Source organism: Mercenaria mercenaria, unplaced genomic scaffold, assembly GCF_021730395.1.
Source record: "Mercenaria mercenaria strain notata unplaced genomic scaffold, MADL_Memer_1 contig_2089, whole genome shotgun sequence".
NCBI classification, from domain to species: domain Eukaryota; kingdom Metazoa; phylum Mollusca; class Bivalvia; order Venerida; family Veneridae; genus Mercenaria; species Mercenaria mercenaria.
Genome location: NW_026460124.1, coordinates 1 through 27,979, shown reverse-complemented (window position 1 = coordinate 27,979; position 27,979 = coordinate 1). Strand labels below are relative to the sequence as shown.

Below are 27,979 nucleotides of genomic sequence, written 5' to 3'. Positions count from 1 at the left end.
TCTCATCAGATTTCTTTTTTTGATATACAAAATAAACAACATTTATCACTTGCTTAATTTTATTATTTACATATTTAATCAACAAATAAATACAATTCTTTAAAACTTACTTGAAATATATATTGTTTTCATTCGATATAACTCTTATTTTACAAAATAGTGAATCAGTATTTATAGAAAAATAGTGAAAGCATTATATATGAGGATGTAGTAAAACGAATATAAGTAAACAGTTTAACTATTAAAGACAAAAACTATAACTGTCTTGAAAATAGAATTATTTTTGACTAATTGTAAGAAAAACGTTTGTTATGCAAATTTAAATTTCGAAACTATTTCATAAAATTTCTAAATTCGCATGTGTCAAAATAACTGAATAATATACAACACTTTATTCTATTGCACTAGAGACAATTTCAAAGTTTAACTTAAATGAATGAATGAATGAATGAATGAATGAATGGATGGATGGATGGATGGATGAAATAAATGAATGAACAAATAAATATTTCATTACAATTCTAAACCCGCATGTGGTCAAAATATGTGAATAATAAACAACACTTTATTCTATTGCACAAGAGACAGTTTCAAAGTTTAACATAAATAAATAAATAAATGTCACTGATCAATTTACAAGTAAAGAAAAAAGAATTTATGTATTTTTTATAAAGTTTTTTTTTTTCAGCTAAAATACAACAATAAATATTACAGTGAATCATAGAATTAGTAGGAATATGAAAAATATCAAATATATACCTAAAGGCTTTTTCTCACACCACACTTGTGTTTTTGTTTTTATGTCTGCCAAAATTTAACAGATTTTAATGAAAATTGAATACACTGTACAGTTGAATTAAATATATAACAACAACAAATGTACAATGTACATAGATTCATTGAACTATGACGGTTGAAATAAGGTATCTCAAAAATAAAGTTACAAAATAAGTGCATTTGGCACTGGTTGCTTATGCAGCAAATACTGGCTACTCCGGGCTCAAACAATTCTGCCGCCAAACTTGCGTTACAAAGGATAGAATTTGCTATTATCTTGACATCGGACTTTTTTTGAAAGTGTGCATTACTAGATTACTAAAGTTTTATTAAGTTCGGCAATGAAGATTGTCAGTGACAGTAACTGTGCCATATAAATCCGCAAAAATAAAGAGTGCATATTTTAAATTGCAAAAACTTATAACTATTTCGTTGCATATTCATCAAAATCTGCTCGAGCAAAATACAACGTCCCAGATAGCTACTATTATAATAACCCTATTGTAATATCAGCGTGTGGATCCACGATATGTATATTTCATTACTCCACTTACACATAAAGTGCTACATATATCCTACAAATATTTGTTTTATTGAGTTACTAATACCCATTTTTCAAAATGTCAGTGTGCCAGTCCTTGAAACAAGGCACACAGACATGAACATTGCACTGTAAACACATATTGAAACATTCATGCCGCCTTTTCCTTTTGCTACATTGACGGCACCTTCCACGTTTCAAGCCATTACTTGGAAAATGGCCGGCATTCACAGTGGCAAGAGATGCCTTCTCGTTTTCCGTATAATCCGCTATCAATTGCTTTGCAACGTTCATTCTAAAGTCAATCAATGCGCGTTCCTTGGGTTTTCCTTTTCTCGTTTTTAATTTGTGATACGGGGATTCTTTCATTACGATGAAGGCATTTACCACCGCTGTATCCCATAAAAACCAGAACAAGTACAACCACCATTTTCTTGACGTACGGAAGGTTGAGTAGGCTGTTCTCAATTGGTCAGCATGATCAACCCCGTTCATGTAATTGTTGTACTCGGGAATTGTTACTGGCGCAGGTACTTCCTTGATGTCACCGGTGCGCGACTTTCTCGGTACAGAGGAATCAATATTTGCTGGATTATCAGCAGTTGAAAGAGTAAATATTTCTTTCTTATCTTTCCAAATGCACGCAACTAATTCTCCTTTCTGCGCAAATTTCATGTCTCCTTGATTTTTCACGTCCTTCTTTTTCAAAGTTGTATGTGGAAAGCCTTTCCTGTTAGATCTAACAGTTCCCCTAGCGTATGTTCCATTATTTTCTAACTCCTGGAATAACATAGGACTTGAGAAATAATTGTCCATATTCACAATGTGGTTTCGTCCATTTATTCCATTCATCAGTTCAGTAACAACACGATGTGCAAGTCCATTCTCTGCTGGTCCATCACGACCAGTATAAACCTGAAAGTCATTCACGTAGCCATTTGCCGGATCTGCCCGCACCCAGATTTTTATGCCGTATTTCGTCGGTTTGGCCGGCAGATATTGTTTGAATGATAGACGACCACGGAATTTTACCATAGCCTCATCAACACTAACGTTCTGATGCGCGTTGTAATTTTGGAGACACAATTTCCTAACTTCATCCAGAATAGGTCGCACAAGAAAAAGTTTGTCATAAGTTGGATGACCCCTTGGTTGCATCTTTGATCGATCATTTACATGAAAGTACTGCAGGATTTTCATAAATCGGTCACGTTTCATCACTTTCCTGATGGACAAATTACCAAAGGTCTTGTCTGTAGACCAGTACATCTGAGTCTGTGGTAACTGAAATCACAAAAAAATAGCTGTTCAAATGCTTGCATATAAACAAACTTATTTTGTGTCTATACTGAAGTCAATATACTTAAAAACCTTTATAAAAAGACGATAAAAAGCTGTATATGTACAGCCGGGTCATACATCTAAGTCCGTAATTAACTTCAGCATTATAATCCAAACAACCAAAATTAATGTAAACTTGTATGTCAGTGTTTTTTTTCCACTACTTTGAAAATGGGGCCGGGGCAACTGGGAAAAATGCACCGTAAATTATCCAGACAGGGATTTTTTATTTCAGAATTATAAACTAACAATACTTTATAGGCAAGTTAGTGTTGATTGGAAACAAAAAAGAAGAAATTCTATAAGCAAACATATCTCTGTGACTAAGCTAGCAATACACAGAATTTCAGAATTGAGCCGCGCCATGAGAAAACCAACATTGTGGCTTTGCGGCCAGTTTGGATCCAGACCAGCCTGTGCATCCGCGCATTCTGGTCAGGATCCATGCTGTTCTTTTTCAAAGCCTACTGCAATTAGAGAAACCGTTAGCAAACAACATGGATCCTGACCAGACTGTGCGGATGCTCAGGCTGGTCTGGATTCATACTGGCCGCAAGGTCACTATGTTGGTTTTCTCATGGCGCGGCTCACTTAGATATTTGTCTGAATCTGTCATACATATTCAAGTCATTGACAGTTACTGATAGTTTTTCCTATTTCATACGGGTATTTTTATTTTGTATTCACTCTGACTGGCCGTTTTCATTGTAAGTGTGGTAATTTGAGCTGTTACGACTTATATGGTCTGCCTGGCGAACAAAACATCAATTTATTTAATTTTGTTTTGGTACTTTCAGCATTATTTTTCATGTTGTTTTTTTTTTAAGTATTGCAGACGGTTTATTTACGATAAACTGACATTTACATAATCATGTCTTTCAATGACACGGTTTATGGGTAAGTAATTACAATTCAATGTTTACAAACTTATTATTGTCCGTAAGTATTGACCTGGCACTCATTAATCTTCGCCAATATATTCGGGTGTTTTCGTTATTTTACGCGATAGTTGTGTCCTGAAAATATCTAGATTTATCAAAATTTATTAGATAACCACCTATACAGTGAAGTAGTTGTAAGCTCTCTGACTTGGAAACATGTTACCATGGGTTCAAATCTTTTTTTAACCATTTTTTAAAAAATATAGTTCCCTGTGTTTGTATTTGTTACTATGATATTATATTATTTTATGGAACATTTGATGTGTCGCTAACAACAGTTCTTTGAATTGTCCGTTGAATGAATGAATGCTTGTCCGGTCCTGAAGATTTTAAACGACATTTTGTAGAACGGTTTCATGAACGTAGAAAAAATTTAATTGATAGAATCTAGTAGAGTATTTTGTTTATAAATTATAATAAGTGTCTGTTAATTTTACAGATAAAATAAAATAATAATAATAAAAAAGACCCAATTTGGTCGGACAGCGGACTCGAACACACAACACTGAGATTAGTGACAAAACGCTTTGTCCGCACAGCTATATCTGCACATGATACATGATGGTATATAACTGGCTTTTCAATAGTTATATCGTTGTTTAGGTTCGGAAACCGAACATTAATTTACGGAAACATACGGAATATTCATGAGTGCCAGGTCAATACTTACGGACAATACTATACAGTTATATCAACATCAACATATTTAAGTCCTGTGAAAATTTTCAGGTTTGTTTTCTGACTGTCAATTAGTAATTTTAGATGTTAAATTGGGGAAAAAAACATACTAGTATTCGTTGGAGGAATTGGAGCTGAAATTCTGCAACAAATCAACCAAGAAAAGGTACTGTATGTGTATAATCGCAAAGACCATTTCATATTTGGCAGCTTGAAACTTTTTGCTGAGTATAAAGAGTATATATAAAGAATAAGTTTATTTTTTGATTCAAAGTATCATCAATGATACTAAATATATTGTAACTATAATATTCAGTATTTCCAGTGACTATCAAAGCAAAACTTTCATTTTAGCTGCTAATCCTATGGTCATAAACTACTTAGTTTCAGTGGATGGAGAAAAATTGTTGTTAAAAATAAATTATCATTTATAACTGTATTTAAAAAAAAGGTTGGGATGCCAGTACCGATCTATATATTCATTTGTTGTTGTAGTGTTCCATAAACTTATCTGTTGCTAAATACTTTTTTTTCACCGACAGGCGACACAATTCTGGAAGTGTTATTAGAATTATTAGTTTTGTTTCGTACAAATTCATGAATTTAGCAAACTGGTCAATCATTTTTACTGTCCGCAAGAGAAATAAGTATTGAAACGATGTTATATCTAAAGATTGCTTTTAACTGCACTAAATCAGTAAATGTCTTCAGTTTCAGTGCTAGGAATACAATTTAGTAACATGTGCAAACAATCCCATAACCGATCCTTATCTACAAAAGTTTTTCCCGCCAAATATTTTGAGCAGTATCTTGTTTCCTAGAGTCGGTTGGGTATTGCAAATTAAAGCTGTTGACCACCTCAGCTGTATGGCAAGCAAATCCATCATTCAAACAATGTCCTAAAAGCTGAAACTTATTTTTTTTAATCGAAATGCAGGAGAAATTTGATAGCTATCCTCTATACCATGACGAAACAAAGTAGTGAAAGAATTTACTGCACATCGACTAAGGCAACAGTGTTGTCAAATCAAAACAATATTTATTTATTGTCCGTAAGGCATGTATATTTTCTTTTTTAGAAGTTGCAAGTCACCGTTTATCAAAACAGATATTCATGTCTGTCTTTTTTATAGTTATAGGTACATTTCAGTCGCATATCTGGTTTTAGAAATAAATATAATGATAGATTCTACATAGAATCTGAAAATAATTTTACAACTGAAAACGATTGTGAAAAGTAAACATTAGTCTAGTACTGCTGTTATTTCCTGGAAATTTTTTGACTTATTATCAGGTCTAGGAAAGTGGAGTATTTACAGATTATCTGTAAATTTACAGATAATCTATAAATTTACAGATTTTTCAATCTGTAAATTTACGGATTGTGAGTATGAAAACTGATGAAATTACATTTATCTTCAAAACCGCAGCTTAGAATTAATTGGTTTATTTACAGCATGCATAAATTAAGGTCATTTGTGGGTTTCAGCCATTTTTGTTGACTTTCAGTTTTTGGCATTTTAAGAAAAATCAGAGTCAACAGAAATGACTGAAACCCACAAATGACCTTTATTTATACGTACCATAAGTAAATCAATTAATTTCAAGCTGCGATTTTGTGTCTAAATATAATTTTAGCAGTTTTCAAACACTTGATCTGTAAATTTACAGATTGAAAAATCTGTAAATTTATAGATTATCTGTAAATTTACAGATAATCTGTAAATACTCCACTTTCCTAGACCTGATTATTTATAGAATTTATAATACCTGAATAATGCTCATGTACACGCAGATTCCCAACCATGCCTTCATTTCAACAAATGTCACTTGTCGCCATGAAGGATCCGGCTTCCTGGATTGTTTCTGACTGGCATACAGATTGGTCTGTTTGACAAGAAGCTCAATCAACATTACTGGAAAGAAAAGCTCAACAAAGTCCCATTCTTTATCATCAGGGCTCAGTAAAGTGGTAGGTCCCGGTTCAGGCCCAATAAATGGCCTCTTTGGGCGTGGTGTTTTGTCATTTACTGACCAAGTGTCATTGTTCTGGTCTTCGCTTTCACTTCCACTACCGTCCGAATCAGAACTGTCATCAAAATTACGAATCAAATCCGCTAGAGGCACATCATCGTCCGACTCAAACTCTGAGAAATCACTGTCACTAAAATCAATTACAGAATCATCCATATTGAATATTCAGGCTTGGAGAAATCACTAGAGTATTAATTTTCTGTTAAAACTACGCTCGTTTTTACAGCTTCCAGTACGAAAACATTTATTTCACATCATCCGCCATTTTATGTAATGTCTCATGAATGTTACGTAACAAAAATTTTGATTGGTCCAATTTGATAGAAAGAACTTAAAGCGTTTATCAAAAGACCAATAAAATGTGACGACTCAATGCGTCACGCGGAATTCAGAGCTACTACTGTGACGACGCATGTACGCGGCATGCGGTATCCAGAGGTAGTTTACAACACCGCTTAGATGTGGCACGCGATATACCGATAAGAATCGGACGACGCATTAATGCGTCGTGCGGGCATAATGAGTTAAGAAGGAAAAGGAAAGTAATAAGATGGACATTAAATACATATGGCCGATGTTTGTATCAAAAGTTTGAATGAGGTAGGTGCAATAGCATTTAAGTAATTGCACGACCAAATATATGAGGACGCATATACAAACAGACAGACCGCATGGTGACTGCTTTATACCACCCTCCTTCAAACATAGTTTGCGGGTTCTAAATATGAAGAAATACTACAGGAGCATAGGAAAGAAGTCACTCACAAACAGGCATACAGTCTTTTTACCAAACTCGCAAGCACGTGTACAGAAATTAAGCAAGCATGCATATAGTTAGGAAATAACACCGAATCTTCTTTCCTTTACGGTTATAAACAAATTCGAGAATTTATCAATGCTATTATTTTATTTTACCAAACTATTGTATCTTTATCCATGAAACAGTGGAATTTACATATAGGCCATTCTTCAAGCAAGAAAATAAGTACTTTTGACGCCGACAATGTATCATTTCTGGACAAAATCAGTGATCAATCGCCTTATTGCTATAATTCTACCTGTTATCAAACTAGCACATTTCATACAGAAACAAATCATGTTTAGCTCCTTGTAAATGTGAATTTATATACCTTTAAAGCAAATCAGTCACGTTAAAATGCTGTTTTTTTTTCAATTTTAGCTGTCAGTTTATTGTTTTGATCACTCGCAAGAGGAAGAAGGGAAATACAGTCGTTTATAGGGTGTGTACATGCAAATAGGTCCTTAAAAAATTATTACATTATTTACATCGTTATTCACTCGCTGTCACTTCAAAATATTTGTAGATTTGTAAAGTATCCGACAATTTCATCAAAATTCAGCTGTTTATCACCTGAGGAAAGGGCTTTATCTATATTTACTGATATTCTTTGCTTTGAAAAAAAGAGACTAGCTGTAAGGACTGTTTTAAAATGCATCTTTTTATGTTAGTTTATTTAAGTACAGTGTGATTGTTATATAATAATTTTGACAATAAATGCTTTAATTTAGCTTTTAAATATTTTTCAATATTAAAATACCCTCCTTGGAAAAAACCTGTTATCATTGTGCAAGTATTCAGACTATATTGAATATATATTAAAATTATCATTATAACAATTACTGTAAAATGTTAGAATATAATATGCCCTTGTGATAAGATGTCCCTTCAATTTCTCATCAGCCCAGTTAATTATTACAGCTGTTTTCTCATGTATTTCATAAAAATACTATCCATGAGGTCTAAAGGATCTCTATTGACAAGTTGACATATCTTGTGTTAATTTTATTCGTATGGTGCGGCCTCTTTAATTCACAGCAACTTGCCCAAATAAAGCGATAAACAAACTTCCAATTAAATGGTCATTGATTCATTTATCTTAATTGTTCACTATGGGTTTGACACAGTACTTTATTGGGATGTTGTTACTCGCATATTTGTCAGGCCTAAAGCATCGCTTCTTGAGGTAACTACTCAACAATTAGTGGAAATATTGTTAGTCAACAAAAACACCGTCAATTTGTACACGTTTATTTCTTAACTATATAAAACAAGTTTGAAATATAACAAGACTTTCAAAATATAAATGTTTATATTTAATTAAAACATCCGGAGGATTTTGAATACACAAACCACACATTTGTAAAGCTTTGAAAATAAAAAACATAATTATGTGAGACCTATTAGACATTATTTCAAATTGTTAAAAGTATTAAGAAAACGTATTATGCATATTACCCATATTAGAAAACTTGACCTTCGGACAAAATTTCGAAAAGATCAATAGAAAAATACAGTCTCTATTGCATAAACAAAGTTTTTTCTTTGCTTTGACTTAATGACTTGATTTTTTACCCCATATGACCCATATTAAAACTAGATTTAACTTAGATTTCTATCAAGGTAATCATTATGACAAAATGACATGAAGATCAATTGAAAAATATAGCCTCATTCGCATGAATAAGCTTAATGTTGACAGACAGACGGACAGAGAGACAGACGACGGGCATCGAGTGATCACAATAAGTCATCTGAGCATTGCTCAAATAAGCTAAAAACAAAGGTGCCTCATGGTGGTGAAAATTTATGCAAAGTTACATAAAAATCCCGATATAGGTCATTCTTGAATTTGAACTCTGACCTCAAGTGTGACCTTGACCTTAGACCTATAACCTGGTTCTTGCGTAAGACACGCTGTCTTGTGGTGGTGAACACCAGTGCCAAGTTACATTAAAATTCCTCCGTGCATGAATAAGAAATGCTTTTGACAATGTTATTCATGTATTTGACGTTTGGCTTCTTCGTGTGACCTTGACCTTATACCTAGGAACCTGGTTCTTACGCAAAACACACACCATAACATAATAGTGAACAACTTTGCAAGTAATATTCAAATCCCATGACGGACTAACGGACAGGAAAGTGCTTCCCTATCGCCCCCGAAACGGTTTTCAACCAGAATTTCCTAACAAACACAATGGAATAGTCCAACAATGGCGTTGTGCATATACTTTTATCAATACACAGCTTTCTTCATTGTTTAGATATGCAATTTTTCATTTTGTGAACCATCCAAAGAACGGAAATGGCTAGGAAACATACTGGAAAGTCATATGGTATAAACGCGAATCGCTCATTGGCCAATTCTATCAAGAGGTGGGTATGATGAATCTTTACACTGACAGACAAAATGAATATTTGAAGCAAGGAGAAGTAACTCAGACTATCATTAGCATATATACTCATATTACTTCCTACATAACTTTTGACAGAGATGCCGGTGGATAACTGACCTGACCTGCATAATATCTCATAAATACTACTGAATTAGGGACTGGTGGAGCACTGTCATACTTTCAATTATATTGCCTCGCAGGACTCCGCGTAAACCGACTGCCCTGCTCACTAGTATATCCTACTATTACCTAGTATAACCTCACACATACACTACTATCTGAGAGACCAATATCTACTTTTTTTATTCTTGGTGGAAGAAGAAAGATCTGGAACCTTCCATGATACTTTCCCAAGTAATTGTTACTATTAGACGTTAAACTAAATAGATTATTTAGAAGTAAGGAGTAATGCAGATTAATAGATCACTTATATAGTTTACCGGTCCATATATGTGGTGATGTTGACAGGCCAATTGCTCAACACTAAACGTAGCCAAGCCAGGTCAAACCTTGATTTTGAAAAATGACAAATCTTTCCTGATGCCATATTAAACACTTATTGAGTGACTTACCGGTCGATAGTCAATGCTATTTAACAAGGCAAAATTGTGGACTCTTAAAAGGCAAACTATCGAGTAAGTGTATAATGAACGCTGTGATAACGTAATCAATAAAAAATAACAAATGAAACAGATCACTTTAAAAATAAATAAATAGCTTTTGTCTAATCATAATGAACAATCAGAGATAAATTTGCGTAATATATTTTAACATAACACTTTTTCTGATAAACACTAAATTTGATTAGTTAAAAGAATTGACGTAGTCACACATACACAATAAAATAAAAACAAAAACAGTATTGACAAACAGAGCAGCAGTTTATTGAGTTCCCAATACATAGACGATATACAAGTTTTTTGGATAAATATGATTTTAATTTTCATCGATATTTATTCAAATTAATGTAATATTTTACGAGTAACGTAGCCGCTGGTGACATTTATTTCATACCAAGATGCAGTAAAAGTAAGGAATTTGTTTTTTGTTTTTTACTTGAGTGAAAGGGAATACAATGAAAAATTAAATTTTCTTTCATCAAAATTTCTCAGTATTTCATAAGAAAATATTAAATGAATATTTTTTGTATTTGGTTTTAAACTATAAGCGTACGTCGTGAAAGCAGCGGTCTGTTATCCCTAAGCAACAATGACGTAATTTTTGCGTCATAACTTTCAATGGAAAAGATTAAGACTTATGTAAATATGAGGTTTTGAAAGTGAGAGTAGTATGAGGTTAAGTTAGCACTGTTGAATTGTGTTGGACAACTACATACACAGCAGTAATCACCCATATGTAGACGAAGCGAAAGTATGAATGATGTTCTTTAAGGTGCTGCATTTCATTCGAAACGATGAAAAACCTTAGACCAGCAGTATTTCATTCCAAATACGCCATGAGCTCAAACTGTGCGTTATTTACACAATTGATTCAATGACGGTAAAATTCTGTGTCCATAATTTTAAATCTTTTTAAAGCATTTATATTTTATTTGTCATGGAGATCAACATTATAGATACTTCTCGCCATTGTTAAGGTTTAGCAGTATACTACAAAACAACAGATTTTTTTTTAAAAAAGTAAATGAACAGCATCTTGACAAACAATTTATCTGTCCAATACATGTTTTACTGTTCTGTCCCACAACGTTGAATACTTAAAATATTCTAAATGAGTTGTCCCCCTTTAAAAAAGAATGCCATTTGTAAAGAAATAAATGTAAACAATTGTCAAAAACGATGTTTTGCCTAGTTATGTAAAGTTTAAACACTCGCACGATGTTGCAAATGCATCAAAACGAAGACATGTAACAGCTCTTAAAAATGGTGAGTTTTTAAAGGCGCTGAACTGTCCAGAAGTGTTTCCGGAATTCAATATATATATGAGTAAGTTGACAATGGTTTTATAGAATAAAATTAATGTTTTATACGCTGTTAAATTTTCATGTAAAACAATGCTTTCTTTCTATGATTTGATGACGTTCGAACTTTTTTCTCCGAAACATGGACCTATACCTTAAAACCAAAAATGTCAAGTACCTATCAACATTTTCCATGCTTGTCTTCAAAACATAATGAGGCCTTTGGTAATTCCATTGTCTATGTTAACAAGTTTAGAAGATGTTTAGTGCATTACCCTGATAGAAAGATAATGTTATACACAGATATGGCTTTACTTGATTAACATCAACACTTTTAAGGTTCATGAAGTGCTTCAGATTCGGACAATACATTGTCAGCATAACACATGCAAAGGTTCCATAGGGCAGGGTGACTTGTGCCTGTACTACAATTTTAAATTCACACTAATAGGCGTAGTACCTACGTCTGTAACTGGTGATTAATTGTACCACCAAGTCTGTTCAAGTTTAAACATAGTTTCAATATATTTGTGATTTCAGTATGATACACTTATTTTATTACATTTTACATTTTTTTTATATTTTGATTTAAACAAATTTTATTTCAAACATATGCGCATACTACATTTTACAATTTACAATATCGACATTATACATGTTGAAAAAGGATAAGATCCGAAAGCTAAACTTATATTTTTTATCTGCTCCAGTCCTACCTTTTAACCTTAAAATGTCACTAAAAAGCATGAACATCCTGACTATGAAAGGTGACGCCTGTAAAAATTTTATTTAATGTAAAATTCTATATTAAATACCTATGGTTTGCGTGTTGAAGTGTGGCGCGTGACCGTCAACTGCTACCTACTCTAATCATGGGTTGCACAGACACAGACAGAATTTAAAGGCCTAGATTTTGGCAGTGGGCCAAGTGATTTTTATCTTCACCAGCACAGTTGGGGGCTAATGACCATCACAGTATGGCTCCAATAAACAAGGGTCATTATTAATTGGAGAGCCAGTCTACTTTACAAGTGTATCTATTAGTGAGAAGGGGAAATTATGTAATTTATTTTAAATTAATGAATAATTGGTAACTTTTAAAGTTATACTAGTTTCTTTTTTTGGCATTTCTATGTAAAGAAAAATATTTGTTGATCAAACACAATAGTAAAATAATCAAAAACTTATTTTCACAATAATGAAATAATGAGAAACTTACTTAAAGAAACATACAAGTTTTTATTTTTTAAAATACTGTCTGGAGAATTGTGATATTTCTGAAAAATGTGACTTTCACTCATCTAACGCTTGCAGAATACTGTAAGTAACATTTGTCTAAATTGAAATTTCAACGTTACAAAGCAAAGCATGAAATGAGTCACTTTTTGCAACATACTGAAAATGAAAATTGAGTATACATGGAACACAATAATTCTATATTTAAAAAATGTTGATTACATAAACACATAAAAAAAATTCCAAATCGAAAAATATTTTTTGTCAGCACAAAGAACTCAGGACGTTTTCACTATCTTGTGTTTTATTATCATTATTATTTTCAATATTATTACTGTATCTTTTATCATCCTATATGTAATATAATAATAATAATAATAATAATAATAATAATAATAATGATAATAATATACTAATGATAATATAATAATGATAATAATAATAATTATGATTATCTTTTATTATTATCATTATCATTATTATAACATTATGAAATAATAAAGTAATAGTTATTATCATCTACATAATATCAAAATAATATTTTTTTTTCATTCCACATTTACTAATATAAAGAAAACTTAATTTCTTTCAACTCCACTGCACATATCTTCATGGTCTAGTTGGGGTCCCTACTGTTCTAATTGCCCTCTAATCAACTGTTGCTATTACATAATCGCTGATAAGCAGCAGATAAGATGGGAGTTGTATATTGGATTGGGGGGCGGGGGGGGGGTACATTTATATAGTAGTGAAGCTAGGCCTTTAAATAGCCGCGGAATAGGGTTTAAATTTGGATTACATTTATAGAGACGTAAATTAAATTCAGCTTTCAATTTTAATATTTTATTCATATTCAATTCATACGTTTCTACTAGGTCTATACATATATTTACAGTTTTAATTTCAAAATAGTGGTTGTACATAACAATTGTAGGGTGAAATGAAAAACAGTTTGTACATGCGGACATCAGTATATTAGTTTATTATTTTTCTTCTCAGTTGTTAATGTTTTAGAAAATATGAATTCACACTGCAATTATCATTTAAACATGAAAATGTAAGCTAGGAATTCAAAAGTGTACATTTCTCTCCAGTTATTCTCTAGAGCTGTTAATATGCGACCGTTTACAGTAAAATAGTCACATCCTTAATACTGACCTACGGAAAAGGGGCAGTTCTAGACAAAAAGTTAAAGAATGAACTTGCCGGCATTGTATGGAGTACACTTTTATTCATCTTTTGTCATTTGTTTATCTAAGATTCGCTACATTAAGAATTGCCTGGAACACTTTTGTACATTCAGTGTAGATTATTATAAGATAGGAAGATATGATTGCAGTGAATATTATTGTCAAATATATTGTATTGTAACTTACGTTCTTTACGTCGTTTATATGCTTGTTCTTCTGCATTCAACCCAGGATTTTTATCTGTACCTGAATGAAGAGAAAAAAGAATTCTACAGCATTCTGTGTGTTTCTGTTTTTATGCCACCAAACAAAGTCAGGAAAAGGAACAAGAGATCATCAAGACAAACATTCTGACTATTTCATAAAGATTTGGTTACAACTGTTGCCTCTAGAGTGTTCACAAGCTTTTCCTTTGATTTGACCGGTGACCTAGTTTTTGACCTAATATGACCCAGATTCGAACTTGATATATAGATCATCAAAACAAACATTCTGACTAAATCCCATGAGTTTCAAAATTAAATTGTGGTCTATAGAGTGTTGAAAAGAATTTCCTTTGATCTGGCCTAGTGGCTTAGTTTTTGACCCCACATAACCCAGATTCATACTTGACCTTCAAATAATGAAAACAAACATTCTGACCCAGTTACATAAAGATTGACTCCCAAATGTGGCCTCTAAAGTGCTCACAAGCTTTTCCTTTTATTTGACCAGGTGACCTAGTTTTCTACCCCACATGGCCCATTCTGACCAAGTTTCATAAGGATTGGGTCAAAAATGTGGTCTCTTAGAGTGTTTAGAAGCTTTTCCATTGATCTGACCTACTGACCTAGATTTTACTCCACATAACCCAGTTTTGAACTTGACTTTACTGTTCTTAGCTTTTGTATTAAATTCTCTTATTTTTTTCACTGTCTTATAAGTACCTTTTTATTAATTAAATAATTCTCTGTGCTTATCTTTAACAATATGATGAAGTAATATGTCTTTCAATTACAATTTTAGGTTTGATACAAAGGTTTCAATCTGGAGAACATAAATTTAATTAAGTCTTAATAGTGTTTTTGTTATGTTATAGGGTAATGGGCTTATGTCGGATACAATCTTCAATCTTCTGTTGTAACTTTTATTTATAACTAACGTTAAATAAACCTTACCTTACCTTCTTACCTTACCTTACCTTACCTTATCTTATCTTATCTTATCTATAAGATCTTATCTTATCTTACCTCATCTTATTTGATCTTATATCTTATCTTATCTTATCTCGGTTAACTGTTTATGCGTTAACGAGGCTATGCTGAGTTACTGTAAAACAGTTTCTAAACAGATGGAGATTTTCATATGAACGCTCTTTCAGGAATATATTCTTTTTGCACAACATGATTTACGTGTAAATAGCATGTGAGTCATCTTACGACCTGGTGGTACGGGCAGATGGGTAGATGGGCAAATATCACCTCCGTCAGTTTTTCCTGATGGAAAATCCAAAACCAAGCGGTTGCTTTTTCGGTGAAAACATTTACAGGTTAGTTTTCCGTTATGTGCTGCTTAGATATGTGAACTTGTCCAGTGCCTGAAAGGTGGCACCCTTGACCTCGGTAGTGGATTCCTTGTAGGCAGTACCTGGTGAAGATTGGTACATTACTTAAGTCTTCTTTGTGCTGATTGTAGACTAAAAAGTTTCCACATGCTTCCGCGAACATGTCCATGCTATGTTGCATTTGCACTTTAGTGTTAGCGTCCAAAGCGCAGTCATGGGCGAAGATTAGGTTACAAATGGTGGTTTGGCTGACTTTGTTTGGTGATTTGAGGAGACTTGGGTTTTAAAGTTTGCCGTCGTTGTTTTAGACGATTGCCAGACCAGGACCGTCTTGTGTGACGGCATCGGTAAGCATTGCGGAGAACATGCTAGAGAACCCTGCCTATGCTAGAACACATCTATTTTGTCCTCATTGCTGACAGGAAAGTCCTAGGGGGGCATCACAATCATCTAGTACGTGTGGTATAATCCCATCGTGGAACTGGCGAATCATAGTGATGAAGGCGGAAGGGCAGCCATTCTTTGCCATATACAACGAAGACTTACTGTGTCGAAGGCTTTTGTTAGCTCGGCGAATTTGGTGTAGAGACTTTGGTGTTATTTTTGACATTAAGGTTGTGCCTTTTCCGGTTCTAAAGCCGCATTGACTTTCTTGTAGTAACCACTGCTCGAAGTAAATGTTAAGGCGGTTTAGGAGATCTCAAGATAGGATCTTGCCTGCTATGGACAGCAGGGAGATACCTCAATGATTCCGTTTACTGGGTGTGAAAGAGTAAACTTTTGATAATTTGAAGATAAATGGTTTGATTTTCGTGTTATTTTTAGATGCAAATGCTTGAAGTTGTGAAAATAAGAGATTTAAAATCATGATAGTTACGGGTGCAAGTTTTTATAAGAATTAAAAGTGCAAAATTCATACGAGGTGCAATTGTTTCAGGTTGTAAAATTAGAAGTGAAAGAGTTTAATGTTGTTTCGATTAAAGATTTAGGTTATGATATTTAAAGTGCGAGGTATATGGGTGACAGTTACAAGTGCAGGGGATCTGCTTGTGATAATTGGAGTTACAAACTTACAAGTTTGTAATAGTTATAGGCGCAAAGGTTATGACAGCTAAAATTGCGAGCGTTAAACAATTTGATAATTGGAAGCAATGTGTTTGAGTATGTGATAACTGGAGAGGCAAGAGGTTTAGGTAATGATAGGTGGATGTGCAAGAGTTTTTTTTTAGAAATGGAAATACTACATATATAAACAAGTATATACAGTTTAGTTTGTGATACTTGGAAAGAATAAGCTCTAATTTTGTGATTTTTGGCGGCGCAATAGTTATAGGTTGTGATAATTGTTGGTCAAGTGTTTAAATCCAGGAACGTAGCACGGTCGTAAAAAGTAGTAACCATTTTTATCTAACACTGAGTAGTATGTCGTGGTAGAATCGAAATAATTAAGTTCCCATGAGTAGTCTATTGTAGAATAACCCGAGTTTTTCATTCTCATGCGAAATAGTCTATCATTCAAGCCTACGGCCTTCGTGATATATTTTTACGCATAAGAACTCAAAACTTATTATTCTACGATAAACAAACGTTTGGGTACTTATTATTTCTTGAATATACATTAACACATTTTTTTTGCAGAGAGATATAACACATTGCTTCTATCAAATAAATTGCTAGCTATTTCGTTAGAGTAAAAACCGAGATGTGTTTAAAAAATGGCTGGAAATTTAACAGACCTCCAAGACAACATACGAAGGAGAGAAGCAAAAATCTTCTGTATTTTCTGGGAGTTTTAATTTCATAATTAAATAACATTATTTTAATTTTTTTCTATTTTGATTCTGATTGTTCAGAAACATGTACATTTTTCTATAATTTCATATTTCTGTTAACCACTTAACTTCTTATGACTGATTTAATGATTTGCTATAATTATCTATAACGATTGCAATCGATTAAGTTATAAGCATTCTCGTATAAGGATGCTGCATACCCTGTTTAAAGGTAAAATTCAATTTAATTGATTATCAACAATTTATTGTATTTCATGTAATTTAATATTTCAGCAGCAACAATCTCACGTTCCTTAATTTCTATCTCTTCTAGTACACTTTTTAAACCGGTTTGAAATATATGATATTCCATAGGTATTTCATGTTAAAAGAAGAAAGAAATACAAATATTTAACATTTTTCAAGAAAGAAACTAACTTAAGTTTGCGACGCGTTTCGTATTAAAATACTTCTTCAGGCAAACATACGATGTAATCAAACTAGTGTCTGCAGAAAACTGCGTAGTTGACTATTTTCCTAGTTACACGTTAACTATCTAATATAAGCTGAAAATGTATATGTTTCGGAGCTATTGTTTCCATGGTAACGCATTTACTATCATTTTTAACAATCATGTATGGCAACGTATTTTGACGGCTTGAATGCTATTCTTTTAATAACCAACACGAAATATAAGGTTAATTATCCGAGTAGAATACCAAACACTTTATATGGTCCTTATTTGTCTTGTCGTGTAACGTAATAATGGCCACAAATTTTTTATCGTTGTTTTAATATCTTATATCTTGCTTTCTATCGTAAGTTCTTAATAATATTTATTACAATTGTTTCTCTTGTTCAAAACATTTTAAAGCAAGTTATATGTTCGTTTTATTTACAGTTATTTCAACAAATTTAAAAGCTGTAACTACTAATAGAAATAACCCTGATCTGATATTTCTGTTTAATCTCATAGTGCTTGCAATAACAATTCTCACGGAGATGGTAAGCATACAGAAGCGTGTTCCTTAAATAGACAGTGTCAACAAGAATGATTATTTTTCATAATAACATCAAAGTCAGATACATGAACTCAGAAATGCAGATGGATACTTGATTTGTTTAATTAAAAAAAATTTAAAGAAGGTACATATAGCAAATTACAGTCGAACTTCGATGGCTCGAACTCGAGGGTCCCGTGGAAATAACTTCGAGTTTTCCGTTGTTCGAGCCATCCAAATGGTGGCCATTTTGAATTTGGGAATTCGAGGGCATGGTGTGTATCAAACCTTAAATCATAATATATTGTCATATTGTACCTAAATGTGTGTATGATACGATGATAAATAAAAAACGAACGCTGAAATATGCTTTATTATTTATTTTTAAACATGACTTAGATACGGAAAAAACGCAGATAAAACACTAATATAATTTAAGAATTTGGTGAAGACAGCAAATAGAAAGACATGAATAACAAACCTTTTTGAATCATAGTCCAGTACAAATATTATCAAATATATTGCTTTCCAGTAGCCGACTTAGCTATCCCCCGTATCCGGGTCCTTTAGTTACTAAGTTGTTCAGCCATGCTAAAGCGTTTTTATGCAGAAAAAATAAAGACAGACGTAGTATGTACATTGCTCAATCATTTTAAATAATTTTATTCGTATATATCAAAGCCAATTAAAGCATTGCAGTGAACGAAAGTCACTTTGGTTAATTTGTTTGTCGTACACCGACGCTAATTACGTAAGCGTGTGAAAATTACGCACGCGCCGGTTAAAGGGGAAGCTTGGCGAATGTCAGGCAGAAGTGTGAAAAACTTTGTAAACACAAGCCATTCCGGCAAAAATTGTCTGTTCGACTGAATAGGTGTAATTATCACTGTAATTAAGCCGAGGGGACCACCAAATGAGTTCGAGAGTTCGAATTATCGAAGTTCGAGCGATCCGAGGTAGAATTATATAGAATAAAGAAGGAATAAATTCGGGACCGGGCGAAGAGTTCGAGCTATCCCGGGTGTTCGAAAGATTCGAGTTCGAGCCATTGAAGTTCAACTGTATATATCTCTGTTGACATGGAACTGTATTAATGTATATGAGAGTAGAATTCCTTAATGTATATTACCGTAATATAGTTTGAGCTATCAATTTTTGCTATTAAATCAAGCCAGTCGACAATTTGTTCATCTAGCAGAAATTCATGTGACAAAGTTTTATCTATATGACAAACTGTCAAGGTAAAAAGGAGATGTTATGTAAAAACTAGATATTTTTCAGACCTCCCCGACAACAATCAAACAAGATAGATAAAAATCTTACTTGCTTTCTATCAGTTCTAATTTCATCCCTTTTATTTGAAAACATTTTTCTGTCTGGAAAATACATAATTGATAATGTTTGCTCAAAAAAAGTAACATATGTTTCTCATTTTAATTTTATGATTTATGACCCTCCCTTAACTGCGAATATTATGCTCATCATGTGATGTACTTTTCTTTATACCGCTTGCTAAAGATTAAGTTATAAACATTCTCGTTAAAAAGTCTTACAAGAAATGGTACTCTTTAAAGTCGAAATAAAAGATTCTTCTTCTTCTATAAAACACAAAACAACTCGCCCTTGGTAAAATATATATACTTACGTGTATCTCTTGGCTTGTGTTTTAGATCATCAGGAAATGATTGTCCTGCAATTTATAATAGTTCTTAGCAACAGTCAGTAAATGAAGTCAAAAATGCAGATGGATACTAAATTTGTTTAATTTAACTACAAGATATAAATTAGTTAGCAACTTTTAGGTATATATGCACTTGGAACTGTTTTAGCATATGTATTTGTAGTACATTTTAATGCACACTTTCTTTAATACAATTTTAATTTTTTAATATTTGGCTTTCAATTCAGTTTTCAGATGTTTATGCTGTATTGCTTTTATTTACATGACAAACGTTGAAACTGTGCATTTACTGCTCTCATCCTGCAAACTGCTAATGTTCCGTCAAGGTTAAAAATGAGATGCATTAGAAAAAATCTAGACATTTTTTTCAAGCAACCTCGACAGTAAACAACTGAAGGAAGTAAACCTATGTCTTTGTTTTCTATAAGTTCAAATTTCAACTGTTTTATATGTCAACGTTTTTCAGCCAGGAAGATAATGGTAAACTTGCTATCTAAATTAGATACTTAATATATAATTCTTATTTAAATGTCTTACAAGAACAACGAAGCGAAATAGATACTAGTAGTCTTTTAAACACAATTACTTGCCCTTGATAATATATACTTTTCTATTTACTAGTGCTTTGAATCATCGGGAAAACATTTGCCTGAAATCTGTAGTGTCTATTTATTAAAATGTTTCAGCAGATATTTTTCGTCGGGTCATTAGTGTGCGAATTTGATATTTTCCGCATGTTTGCAAGGTTCGATAATCGCGAAAATGTCAAAATGGGAGCCTTCTGGAATTTGAATTGTACTATTGAAAGATATAGTATATAGCGATCAATATAATTCACCATACTATTCCTACCACATTACTAAGGTAACTATGTTATGATATTTTGCAAAACTGAAAAAAAAAGAAAAAAAAGAAACTTAAGGGTATTTCGTTTTATTATCGGCTTCGTAAAAGTTAATATTTTACCATACATAAGTACGTACGTTGACAAATCCATAGGAAGAATGTTCTGAGACGTAAATGAAACACATATGAAAAACTCCTAAATTTTTGTTGCGCAAAATAATTATCATATTGACGTGGTGTCTTTTGGCTTTTTCATTTCCCACTCAATTGTGTAATTACAAGAGAAATAAACTTTAAGACACATCTGCCTATAAGTACTAGACCAAAGAAAGAGATGTCATTCTTTGAGGATCACAATTTCAAGTTAAATAGTTTAAGTTAAAACTTCTGTTATTGATGTTAACTCAAATATCATAAATTTCACATTTCTTAAATCAATTTTAGTTATTTCAAGGACTTGGAAATAAATTTCTAGCCTTTATTCAATGCATTTCTATCATTGAAAATTTTAGAGTCTAACTCTACTAATGATGAATAATAACACGAGGATTAATTTCCCAAGACATCGATCCTCGCGAGATTATACCCTCACGAAATTGTGTTGACATGAAACTGTTTGGATGTATATATATGTACTGTCTTTACAAACCGTTTCATTATGTAAACAAATAGCTTTTGTAGCAGTTAAACATTCATTACGTACAGCTTTGAACATATCACACAATTTGAAAAGACGGTGCAAACCATACCGAGTGAATTCCAGTCAATATTTACGGACGGCTGTTTTCCAAAAGCTGTGAACAGCTTTTGTTTAGTGCCTTTTTGTCCTTTATCTTGCCTCCAGATGAATAGCATACGATATATCCGTGTTGACGAAGTAGGATAGTCCATTTTTATACGGTCTATCACCGTTGTAGCAAGTCCAAGGTGAGGTCCAAGTAACTCCCAATTGCGTCCTATTGCCTGTGCAATCTTATCTAGTTCAACATCTGAAGGAATGGTATCTAGGTCTGGAAGCAAAAGATAAAAAAAATAAGTTAGATTTATCGGAAGCACAGCTCACAACAAACACAGCCATAGAGTCACAAAATTCATACATTTTCAAAGCCAAAGCATCAGTAGATGAATACTTTAAACATATTTATTTAAACTTGTGCACCCTACAAGTCAATCATGAATGACAAAATTAATCATATAATTAACTTCACTTACAACAACTTATTGCATTTAATTATAGATAAAAGTAAAATGGATTACCTTTAGCTTTATTTTGGTGTTCCTTATTTGTTGATTCTTTCTTTCTTATTGTTTCCTTTGTTTGTTTTTCTACTTCATCAAGTGCAGATTGTAATGTTTTTTCTAGGTCAGATATTGACATTTTTTCTTGTTTTTCAAAATCATTTATAGACTTCATCGTGATTCTGATTAGTTCTAACTTCTGTTTCCCAGCTTCCTTCTTGTTTTCATTCTTTTCAGTCCTTAGTTCGCCCTCAGCTGCATTAAAAACATCATCCAGCAGTTTCTTGATATCTTGTATAGCAATGACTAAAGTTTCGCCTTCAAGCTGAAATATAATTTCCTCTGTAATTGTCAAAACTCAAATGACGATGTGATTTGATTTTATTTAAAAAGTGTTTTATATCTATTTTCAGTAGATACAGGTTATTTTTGTAACCTTATTTTACCCACAAATTATAATGTATTTATATACACATATAGATTATCAATAAGACTTAGTGCTGAACGAAACAGTTCACGAGCCAATATCTCATCTAAAAATAACTGAGGTCCTTTCCTTAAAGTTAGCGTTCGCTACGGTAAAGTTTATGTCGCTAAAATTCCACAATCTTAACAAATGAAAACATGGATATGATATAAATGTATGGATTTTACAACTTTGTCTTTCTTTTCTTGTTTGAAAAGTCAAACAAATGCACGAAGGTGTCTAAAATTTACAAACTACAGACAAGGAAATAAAGTGGGAAGACATGGACATCAAACACTAACCATCGTCGTTGTTTTTCCGACTCTATTTGAAAGATCGCTTGATATTTTAACGGTACCATTGACAGGGACAAAATCTACACTTCTGGGTTAGTTATAATAATGGTTTTACCCATTTTGTAAACAAGGTTTGTTAGTAGCTTTTCAACTTTCAAAAGTTTTAATATGATAGATTAACTACATATTACTACGTGATAGAGAATCGACATGTTTTTGGATACAAATTATAATATGCTATTGAAACATTATTTATTTAAAAAGTAAAACGAAATTAAGCAATGCTTGATATACATGTATTGACACAATAGCAAGGTAATACCATCTATGAAACAACTCAGTCACAATCCAATAGACATAATACGTATAAACAGTATACACTTTATCCGATACATTTTAAGAACAGTTAACCAGATTTTAAATAAGCAACATTGTGAGATACTGTGCATGTTTATTTAAAGAAATCAAAGATCGATTTCTATCAAAAATGGCGATAGATTTCTGGAGAAGTTGTCATTATCCCCCATTTCTCCGACCCCTACATACACACCATTCATATACACCTACCTTATTTGTTTTAATACAATTTCTATAAAATAACTTTTAATTTGATAGGTTTTGTGATAGTTCAACAAACTGAATCTAAAGCAAGTTTTAAAACAGTGTGTAGTCTCTGAATTCATTATTTTTAAACTTCTCGTAAACTGTCGTAATAATTTTACAGGCTTCCCTTTCTTTTGAATTACGGAAAATATATTCTTGTCAATTTAACCTTCGTGAAACGTTACAAAATAGTTCGTATCGTGCCTTTGCCAAATTTATACTTATAATCTTGGTTGGGCAACTAGGATTATATTATCAATGAAGATCTAACATGTTTAATTAGAAGAACTTAATCAAAATAATTAATTTCAATACATGTAATTATTTGTTTAAGATTCGATCACATCTTTTAGCTGCACAAAATCTGATTGTCCGCCATTAATGGATAACGGCTTCGGTAATATCATTCAAGCAGAAAATACAGGTAGTTAACACAATTATCCTACAAAGATTTGTTTAAACACAACAACAACTCACAAGATGATGTACGGCGCACTTTTGTGTCGTACGGAAAACAGACAGACACACAGACTTACATGCAACCATGACATGACAAATTCAAGATTTATCTCAATGCCTGCAGAGAAATAATAATGCAGTTTAATACAGAAAAATATACAATAAAGGTACCTCCGATAATTTCTTTACAGCATTCCGTGAATATGTTTGACCAGCCAAATATTTTGGATCTGACAAAAGACTCCGTAAGGTGCTAAAGTACTGTTGTAGATCTCCATCTTCAACCTCTAAATAAGAGGAATGTAGAACAGCTTTGCCTACCTGTCTAGCCTGCAAACAAACAGTTAAAATACGGTGTTTATACAATGTATATTTAGAAATGCTTTTACATTACAGAGGAAATACTACTAACAAAGAGATCCCAGCGAAAAACAACTATACCTTATAGTCTTGAAATAAATGATAAATTTATAAAATGCAACTTTTGGCTTGAATACAGTTGTACATAAAGAATCGTTACAATAAAGGTGAAATGAAATAATTTGTCCCTTTCAACGTACTTTACACGTGATTTTGATAAAGAAATCTGTCTCGTTAAATCATTATGTAGAGTATTCTCAGTAGCCATTCAAAGATTTGAAAACAAGTAACAATTTAAGCTAACAGTGAAATAGATAAACAAGTATTAACGACAGACGTACAAATCATTTTTATTGACATCTATCGTTATTAAAATTAATAACAGTTAAGAAGTTGCATTGACATTGTCCGTTTTGCCTAAAGACAAGTCACGATAGTTATGAATCTTTGGTGATACGTTAAATGGCTCCTATCATTTAATTACATGTTTGTGCTCTGTCTCTATTTCTCTAGTACATGCAAAGACTTTGTCGGAATCAAATACGGCGTAAAGCCTTAGATACCAGAGTAAACATGACTTTGGCCCAGACGAAGACTGGACACGAAATATATTGTGTTAAATTTTGATCTTTGAGTGTAACTTCAACCATAAAAAACTACAGTTCATGTCCTGTCTGAGTGTGACATGTTGTGCTGCCATGCAAAACGATAATGATTACTAACTGTCCAAATTACGTTCAAGCGGACCAAAGACTGACAAGACAGTAATCTATAATCCATTTACGTTGTCTACATGGGACTGTATATATGTAACAATTTAGTATCGAAATTTGTTAGACAAACCTTTTCAACGATATTGTTTATCTTGCTAAGGTCATCTTGAACTTTTAACTGAAATGCTTTAAGGTTGATGATAACACTGTTGATACCATAAAAATCTGTCTCTTCTGATCTCGTCGCATCCTTGTAACCGTCTGGTGGCATAAAACATTTAGCAACCTCCCATGGATTGCTGCACCAGTGGGCGGCATCAGTGTTTTTTAAGGATGGACTGTAGAATCGATGAGCATTATGAATCTCGCATTTGAAATAATGACATATCATATTAGGACAACCACACTGGAGATAGCACGTAGCAGTATTTCTATGGAAGCTGCATTTCCCACGCTCTACATTGCAAATTCTATCTGTAGGACAAATAACAACATTTTCCGTACAACAACTAGAACATGTGGTACCGGCAGGAAGTCCATTGTTATTGCATATGTCGCTCAAACATTTCTGCTGAAACTGTTCTATTTCATCATAAACAAAAGGTTCAATGCCTTCTTTAGTATACAGAACACCCAACCCAGCCTTAATCCAGTTCTTGAATGTGGATTTTGATAGTTTATGACTGTACAATTTAGCATCCATGTTTGTATAAACAGTAGGCTATTTTGGCCAAAATAATTTTACAGTTTGTTAGTGGTCTCGGCATAGCATTCAAAACGATCCATTATATAGCGCAGATCTGCAAAATAACCAGAAAATATGCTAGTGGTGCATTCATAGGTTTTTAGACCTATAATTTGACTAAAAAATCTGCATTCATTTAAAGATCAAATAAAATAGTAAACAAAATGTATAAACAAACAGTCTTGAAAAATACAGGTCAGTCTATTGAAAACGTTTGAAGATATACAGATATCTGAATGGACGGTCCATGTTCATCAAAGTTTCACTTACAATTTGAATTCCAGACAGAATATTGCAGCATATTGACATGAATTTAAAATCTGTCTACATATTAAAATGGCCTACTGTTAAAAATATGATTGTAAAATATGTATTGAAGCAAACAACTATCAACTATCAGTAGAAAATTTCTATAACTTTACTGATTCTTCCTGTTGCCTAGCAACAAGAAAATATATCATCTCTTCTTGTTGTTTTATAACTGCCTACCCTTGAATGCTGATTAAATTTCTAATAATATGAAAAAATCTGCATACAAAATCTTACAGTGTTTTAGAAAATAGACTTGAAGATTTCTATCTAAAATAAAAAAGGTGTTTTAAAGACAAAATAACAAAAAGGTGCATAAAATTGCATTTGCAAACGGAATTTAAAAGTGACTTCAAGCAGTTATAAAGGATTCATTTTCATCATAAAGTACCTCAACAACATGGTATCTTCATATAATTGAGTGTTCAGAATCTAACAAAGATTAAAGCAAAACAGTATCCACAAGAAAATTACGACCTATGTTCTGTTGCCTAGCAACTATAGATTTTTTCACCACTTGCAGAAAAAAAAACAGAAAAAAAAAATCCAGCGCAAGTTGGTATCCAAATACTTACACTTACCTACTAATTCGCAAAATATTTGGTTACAAACGTGCGCACGTGTAATTTACGGGTTGATTGATACGCCAAATAATTATCTTGTCAAAAGAAAAAAAGCATGCGATAACGAATGTGGATACGAATGAACGCGTAGTAAACCTTACATTTATTAGAAATTGTCATCTATAATTTTCCCCGTTACGGTCCAAATATGCACAGGCTTAGTCCTAATGATTTTTATTATTATTTTATTTTTGTTAGACTTTCACGGTAATTTTATATATGTTGTAATTTTGACATTCCATTTGGTTTTTGAAATACATAATATCTAACCCCTACATGTAATCTAAGCCCTATCATTGTCATTAGATAAGATTTATTTTCAACTTTCAAAAGACTTTCACAGTCCATTTTTAAGTTCTTTTGAAGCACTGCCAAATCATTTGCAAAGAATACAAAGCAAGTTTCTCGGCTTTTACTAAGTCCTTTTGCGAGTTCGATCCTCGGGCGGGGCGTATGTTCTCCGTGACTATTTGATAAACGACATTGTGTCTGAAATCATTAGTCCACCTCTGATCATTCATTTGGGGAAGTTGGCAGTTCCTTGCGGAGAACAGGTTTGTACTGGTACAGAATCCAGGAAAACTGGTTAGGTTAACTGCCCGCCGTTACATGACTGAAATACTGTTGAAAAACGGCGTTTAACCCAAACCGGTCCAGTTTTTGCGGGGAAGCGAACGTTGCTGCAATTTTGTTTTCTTCTAAAAACAAGGTTAAGTTGACAGTCCTTGTTGAAATAAATATCTGATAGCTGACACATAGGAGAATGTTTTGGTTTATATTCTTCGTACAGATTTTTTTTGAAAATGAAGAGAAACAGGGGGAATTCTGTAAATTTCTTCTTATATGCAAAGGAGCCGAAAATGCATTGAAATGACTAGATTAGAAGTATATGCCTTTCGAGTAAGTTTTTCCCTATCTTTGACGATAGTTATTAAAAAAGTATAGATATCAACCTCTTTGCTGATATTAGTACCTAAAATTTTCAGCCTGTGAATAGCTGTGGAAATTTGGGACTTCCTTTTTTTTTGAAGATATAAGTATATTTAAGCTATATTTAGACTAAAGTTTGTTTCAGTATAACAGCATCTAGGGAACCCTTACATAAGTCAAATATTCTTGGAATTGCAAAGAAATATAATTCATTTTTCAAGTGCTTGCTGTTTCTTATCTTGTGCATACTTGATATAGGTCATTGTCAATGTCAACTATCATTATACTGACATTTAAAGTTTTTTCTTCTAAATTACCTTCCTTATATATACATTTTTCTTCATTTATTTTATTAATAATTACTTCCCTTTACTTTTTAACAAAACTTTCTCAGGTTGCATTTAATTAACTCACTAGTTAACATGAAAAATTCTCTTGTGTAATGATTATTTGTATATTTTACTTTCAGTGTTTCATACATGTAGTTGCAGCCTGTCTTTGGAATCTGTTGAAATAATAGTGGTATATTTTGTTAT

At 32.7% G+C, this 27,979-nt stretch overlaps 2 protein-coding genes across 2 annotated transcripts; both read right to left on the bottom strand.

Moving 5' to 3' along the window:
- Positions 1-7,513, bottom strand: LOC123542533 (piggyBac transposable element-derived protein 4-like). The gene is made up of 2 exons (XM_045328436.2): positions 6,049-7,513; positions 1-2,602 (listed from the first exon to the last, which is right to left on the bottom strand). Exons 1-2 carry the CDS (start codon positions 6,466-6,468, stop codon positions 1,379-1,381), a joined length of 1,644 nt encoding a protein of 547 aa, XP_045184371.2. The 5' UTR covers positions 6,469-7,513; the 3' UTR covers positions 1-1,378.
- Positions 6,305-25,632, bottom strand: LOC128552155 (uncharacterized). Its single transcript, XM_053533174.1, has 7 exons — positions 24,967-25,632; positions 23,935-24,093; positions 21,958-22,264; positions 21,450-21,710; positions 19,819-19,863; positions 14,044-14,103; positions 6,305-6,442 (listed from the first exon to the last, which is right to left on the bottom strand). Exons 1-7 carry the CDS (start codon positions 25,537-25,539, stop codon positions 6,396-6,398), a joined length of 1,452 nt encoding a protein of 483 aa, XP_053389149.1. The 5' UTR covers positions 25,540-25,632; the 3' UTR covers positions 6,305-6,395.
- Positions 25,633-27,979: the final 2,347 nt, after the last annotated feature.